The sequence below is a fragment of the Setaria italica genome, chromosome I (genome assembly GCF_000263155.2).
Source record: "Setaria italica strain Yugu1 chromosome I, Setaria_italica_v2.0, whole genome shotgun sequence".
Lineage (NCBI taxonomy): Eukaryota > Viridiplantae > Streptophyta > Magnoliopsida > Poales > Poaceae > Setaria > Setaria italica.
The window spans coordinates 6,612,132-6,619,002 of NC_028450.1; the positions used below are offsets into that span (position 1 = coordinate 6,612,132).

The following is a 6,871-nucleotide window of genomic DNA, read 5'->3' on the forward strand; positions in this document are numbered from 1 at the left end:
TGTATTGCGCTTGAATATAGGCTCTCTGTTTTTGACATGTGAAGGAGATGACGTATGTTTGGATTCCATCCAAGTTTCCATGGCACATTTTCAGGAGATTGATTTTTTTGTTATTGTTTTAGTCGAAATATATACGAACCTAATGCATGAGGGAGAAAGTTAACTGGCATGGATTGCATTATCAGATGTGCATTTGTGTAAAGAAAATTGTACATGCTTGTGTAAAGAAAATGATATATATAATGATTCTGCATGTATAACAAAAGATATATGCCATGCCTTCTGAGGAAGAAGAAGATGGGATGGAGAGGATGATAAGTGGGGTCCGAATTGGGAAGCAACAATGTCAATCCACACTGAAATCGGTCTTTTTTTGAGTTGAGAGCACTCTTCTAGGCAAACACCCTATCTAGACCGCTCCAACTCCACCTAGAGCTGGCTCCACCTGGAGTTCTGGAGTGGAGCAACTTCATCCAGAGTTGGAGCCAGCTTTATATTGTGTCGTTACTCATATTTCATTCTCTATTTATTACGCTTATCTATTTCTCTTAAATTTACCCTTGGTGATGTATTTTGGATTTTTGGTAATAGGTTCCAAGGATGGAGGACAATGTTCAAAGGCTGGAAAACAGCCTGCATTGCCCACCAAGGAGCCCAAGAGAAATTTCAGGTCGCGGTGCTCCAAAGTGCTCCAGCAGCAAAAGTGCCGCCACAATCATCAATTCCCAAGCCTCTGCCATGGGCAAATCGCCATCATCCAATGACAGTCAATCTATCCATGTCATGGATAAGAAGGGTAAGAGAATCACGTGTTAATAATTCAATGTGAGAATGATTATGCATCTTCTTGTGTTAATAGAACGGGAAGTCAAATTCCTCGCATGACAGGATCATCTGTACTTTGGTAGCAGCTTTTATATGCTTCTACGTTAGCAGATTTATGTTGTATCTTAGCCGTATTCTGTATTTCATTATCTCCGCTTCCTAGGCGTATTTATATCTCTTAAGATCCCGTTTGGTTACATTTGCTTATTTTTAACACCCGTCACATCGAATGTTTAGATACTAATTAGAAGTACTAAACGTAGACTATTTACAAAACCCATTACATAAGTGGAGGCTAAACGACGAGATGAATCTATTAAGCCTAATTAGTCCATAATTTGACAATGTGTTGCTACAGTAAATATTTACTAATGATGGATTAATTAGGCTTAATAGATTCGTCTCGCCGTTTAGCCTCCATCTATGTAATGAGTTTTGTAAATAGTCTACGTTTAATACTCCTAATTAGTATCTAAACATTCGATGTGACACGTGCTAAAAATAAGCAAAGGGAACCAAACGCCCCCTAAGTTGACCCTTGATGTATTTTGGCAATAGATTCTAAGGATGCATGAGGATCTTCAAAGGCTGTAGGACAATCTGCATTGGCCACCCAAGAAGCCCCAGGAAGACCTACATTTGCACAACTGTTTAAAAATGCATCGCCGCCATCGATCCCGAAACCCCCACCACCGCCATCCGAAGACGACCAGTTTACTCTTGTCATGGGTAAGAAGGGTAAAAAGAAATGGCCAAGGGGGTGAGGGTATGAAAGGGAATACCTGATGTATCTTGTCTCATTTGCATTGCCAATGTCAGTCAGTAGGATGGTGTTTTTTCAGCATTAAGCAGTCATTTTTGGCATGGACAAGCACAAGCTACCCGAGGTCATCCATGTGTGCTGCTCGCTTCATTGTCTGCATGCGAGAGAAATGTCTCGTAGATCAGTTTTGCAGGGTTGTAATCGAGAACCACGTATTGAAACTTGCTGTAATACCCTTTGGAGTTGAGCTGCATTTATCAATAGCTCCAATACTCGGACGGTCGGACCTAACCATGACCTGCTTTGATGTGCTTGTCGCATAACTCAAACCTAAAACCAAGCAGCACATGTTTTATTTACTTATTATTACTGTGACACCCTTGAGCAAATGTTGAAGGCAACAATGCGTGCATCGGCATTATGGAACTATTTCGACTCCAGACCCTAAAAGGCTTGGCCAAGGTTGGTCAATGCCAAATTTTGGCAGTTTTTGGTGTTTGGTTTGTGATCAAGAGTAGTGATATTTCGTTTGGTAGGTCAAGGTGGAATGTGTTTTTGGTTTGGTAGCCTAAATGCATTTGCAAACCTTTGATAGTTGAGAAGGCGTCATTTGGTTTGATTCCCAAGTTTACCTTTTTTTTAAGCAAACTAGGGTAAAGAAACAATTTACGCAATGCATTACATCCTGCTAATAAAATGGGGGTATCAACACCATGGCGGTGCATAGAAAGCGTGGTACCTTCGGGTCTGATCGCCCAGCAAATGCCGAGTTGTGCTTGGCGCTCAATACAACCATGCCACATCTAGACATCACAATAAATCAATGCCCCGTAGAGCAAAAAGAGAAAGCAACAAGATTTAGCTTGACTGGGGCTTTACTTGGGAATGCTAAATATTCGTGGTTAGACCAAATTTTGGTTAGGGGGGCATGCCCCATATTTGGTTACATAGGAAGAATGTTCATTCCTCCAGTTCTCCTTTCAAACTAGCCTCCCAAAAATCTCCATGGAGATGTTTCAGTGTCAAATTTGTTAACACGCATCAAAGCCACAAGACAAAAGTAGTGCTGCATGCCACCAGGCCATCCTCAGTTCAGCAAAATCACTTCTTCGGTTGCGCCTCCAATCCACTCTTTTGCATCGCCCTTCTCTGTATTACTTTCTTCTGCATCACGTCACTTAGTTCCTGACTGCACAAAAAAGCAAAATCACAAGAATTAGTGCAGGTGTGTAACTAGTTCCTGCCTTAGTACATGAAAATAAGCAAATGCAGACAACAAAAACTTAGCATCACAACAAGAATTAATAAAACAAGGTTGGCATTACAGAGATCACTGACTGTAGGGTGCATCAGATCAGTATAACTTCTGCTCTCATAGAGGGTTTTAGGACGCAACATGGAAACTTAAATAGGTCATCAGGTTTTGGGTAATAATAATCCGTAGTAGGTACTAGGTAGTACTCAGTGGAAGGCCTGGTGACTATTCCCCTCGGGCTTCTTTATGTCATCATAAAACTACCAAGTGTTGTAAACTCCTTTGCCTTACTAAACATGTTTCTTCTTCATGTCACGGCCTTACTAAACATGTTTCTTCGCCATGGTATGCTTGGGACTAAAGTGGAAGATCACAAGGTACCATCCTTGATGAAAAAATAAACAAGCTAAAGGGAAAATGTTACCAGTTTGTATTCGCTCTAATTTTTTCTGGAATACGCAGGAGCAGTCAGTAGTTTGTGGTTTGGGATTCAACTCTAAACTAACCGAACCCAAGCTACACCCTCACCCACAGGTTACTTTCCAAAAACCACTCTGGCCCAAACCAAACCAAGTGTTATCACCTTGTTCTTAGCCCTTCTATGTATTCACGGGAAAAAAGAAGGCCTACTGACTGCTCCAGAGGAACAAAACAGACTGATTACAAATTGGGAACCGATTGTCAAACAAAGTCTGAACTGAACAACATTTTGTTGGCTGTCATACTGCATAGTGTAGCATAGTTGGATTAGTTTTAGTTTGACACTACAATCAAGACTTCTTGTTCCCAATCCTCCTCTCTCGTTCACAGTTATTATTGGGTAACAAACAACCCTGAACAAATGATCATGTGCTGGAAAAATCAATACAATTCACACGAAATGAGAAATTATACTTGTTCAACTTGGTTCGAAAAAGAATTAATTGGATTGAAATTTAATTGGGGTACAGTGTGCAAGCCCACACGTGGAGATGTGAGCATAAGACCAAATTGTTGATTAGCTAATTACAAGAATGACTAAGCAGGTATTTAGATAAATATGTTTGTAGTTTAACATGTCAAATTATTACCCACAGATTGGTCAACCATTTACTTAGCAAGGACGCCTCTGCTAGTTTATGTTTCATTATGCTAATTACCTAGCTACTTCAATATCATGTTATTTTCACGTTATAAAACGTACACACTGCCGCCAAGAAGCAATGGTGAGGATAAACACATACAAACAGGAAACATAATTACCTTGTGATGGCATCCTTCTCCAAGTATGCAGAGAACTTGCTGGGGATAAAGCAATGACCATCAAAGAAGTTCCTTGGGGTCTTCTTAGAGGAGTACCGTTCTTCTTCTTCTTCATTAATATAGATGGCACTGGACTGCAGCACCTCGGTCCTCATGTTAACCTCAATCATCCAGAAATTGTGGCTGTCCTCCTCCTTTAGCAAGAAGCAGATGACATCCGGATCAACCAAGCTTACCACTGGAAAACTTGGATGTACCCATGGAAGATTCAGGCCGGCGTAAAGGCCCCAGAATTGGATGTCCTCCATGGCGGTGCCATCCTTCTCCCATACACCTTGGTCCATGTCAACCAAAGTCCATGTTGCTATGGTGAAAGAAGGAGAAGTACCTGTGATAATGCACACGAGCTTGATGGTGCCAGAATCAGTGACGCTGACACACCTAGCTGGGTCTGGACAGCCTTCGTCGTAGTTCACGCGGCAAGACAGCAGAGTCTCCGCGGGCAGTGGGATGAAGTTGAGCTGCGGATCAACATCTGCGTGGAGGACATCCACAAGAAGCATGCCTTGGTAGTAGTCGACCCAGGCCAAGAAGCAACCGTGGATGGGGATGACAGCGTCGGAGTTGAACGAGAAGAGGTCGAGGCCCCTCATATGCATGTCAGGAGGGATCTGCAGCCGCTCAACGCTCCATCCAATTTCAGCGCGGCGGCCAAGAGGCGGATCATGCAGCACGCAGAGCTCGACCTCGTGGTAGTAACAGTGAGTAAGATCCGCCACAGTGAACTCACCATCTTCACCATGACAGAGGAGGCCCATCCCTCGGTCCAGCATGACCCGCTGCTGCTGGCGCCGGTACGGTTGGAAGAACCTGTCATCGGGCTCAGTGTGCACACCATCTTTGCAAACTGGGAGGCGCCTGAGCCGTGGCGGCGAAAACGGCGAGCAGGGGGCCGAGTAGACGAAGTAATCGATGGGGAAGAAGCAGGGTCTGTGGCAATGAGGATCACAGAAGGGCACGTAGACCTTGAAAAGGATGGAGTGGCCGTGGGCGGCGATGACGGCGGGCTCCTTCATGCCCTGGATCCACGGCCTGCTCGGCCAGTGGAGATACAGGCGGGAGACCGCGGGAGACCCGGCAATCCTGAGGGAGGCGCTGATGCGTCTGCCGATGCAGTCCTCGGCGGGGTACGAGGCCGTGGCGTCACAATCGACGACCCCGTACCGCCTGCTGCGGTGGACGAAGCGGTCGAGGATTAGCCAGCTTGGGGGCCGCCGTGCGGTGGAATCCTTCGAGCCGGGGCGGGGCGTCGCGGAGTGCGGGAGCTGCTTCGTCGGCCCCGGGAACGGGCCGGTGGGGTACGTCGGAGAGAAAGGGGCCTGCTTCCTCGAGCCCGAGCCGGCGGGGCGCGCCGGAGAGAGCCGCCTCCTCGAGATCAGGACGGCGGGGAGCGTCGGATAGGAAAACTCTCGTGGCTCCCCCAAGGTCGGGCTAGGGGAGCGCGTCGGAGGAGATGAATGCTTCCGGGAGCGCCTCTGCCGGCTCCGGAGGAATTCCTCCGCGCGAGAGATGTTCATAGGGTACCACGCGGCGGCGGCGGCCGGAGGAAGGGGACGAGGAAGAGGACAAGCAAAGTTTCTTCTCGGGCCACGGCCCACCCAAACATATGAACCATCGACCAAGAGAATAACCTTTATACCCTTCCGTGTTGGAGTTCTCCTCGTGACCTACAACAAGACTACAGTGGTTTCCTATTCCTATTTCGAGAGTATTAATTAGGTAATAAATTATGTTTATGACCGTCAATTTTCATCGTAGAAATATCTACAATGATATGTACTGTAATAATAAAGGTATACACTTTGTGTAAATAGAAGTACGAGTCGTTATCAATATATATAAAGGGATGGGCTACTCGACAATTTGGACGCATCACTAGCACAAGGGGTGAGGTTCCTAACAGCCGAAAACCACCAGCACAATCAAAACCGTCAATTCCTGACGGTTCCGTCAGGCCTACACCAACAGGGACAGCTACTCAGTAAACCTACTGCTCCTGACGGTTGGCCGACAGGGAACAATTCCCGTCGGTAGTTCCTGACGGGAAGGAGCCGGGCGGCCAGGTCGAGCTACTGTCGCCACAACCGACAGGAGTTACCGTAAGGAAGCATACACCGACAGGAACAAATGTATTTCCCCTGACAGCAAGACTCCCGTCAGGATAGAACTGTAGGCCGACAGGAATTCATCAGTCAGGTTCCTGACAGTGTAGACCGACAGGGAAAACCTATTGCATTATATATATATATATATATATATATATATATATATATATTAACATCATCAATTTAATGTAAATCCACGATAAGACACAGTACACATTAAACATGTCACATGAGCCATCCAGATTAATTCAACTAGCACTAACAGATACCCAATCATCCAAAGTGTCCATCATGTCTGGCTAGCACTCAGGCATAGCAGCATGCATGTCCAGCATGCCCAGCTCCAACACTTGTAACCAAGGAGTAAGTCAAGATCAGTAGTTCATGAGTTGATTACATAGGATGTCAACTGCACAAAAGCAGCAAGTCTTACTGCTTGTAAAAGGAGAGGCATTTTCACTCTCTACCACATGATACTACACAAAAAGCAAGTCTTCACAAAAGAAAAGAGGCATGCTGCACCCTTCACCATTTCATTCAAGAGTAGGGTCGTCTTCATTGTCATCGTTGCCATTGTTAGAAGCGTCGTTGCCATTGCCAGATGCGCCGATGCTGTTGCCA

At 45.5% G+C, this 6,871-nt stretch overlaps 1 protein-coding gene across 1 annotated transcript; it reads right to left on the reverse strand.

The window, feature by feature from the left end:
• Positions 1-2,456: 2,456 nt before the first annotated feature.
• Positions 2,457-5,682, reverse strand: LOC111255931. The gene is made up of 2 exons (XM_022823584.1): positions 4,086-5,682; positions 2,457-2,777 (listed from the first exon to the last, which is right to left on the reverse strand). Exons 1-2 carry the CDS (start codon positions 5,660-5,662, stop codon positions 2,690-2,692), a joined length of 1,665 nt encoding a protein of 554 aa, XP_022679319.1. The 5' UTR covers positions 5,663-5,682; the 3' UTR covers positions 2,457-2,689.
• Between the last annotated feature and the right edge of the window lie 1,189 nt (positions 5,683-6,871).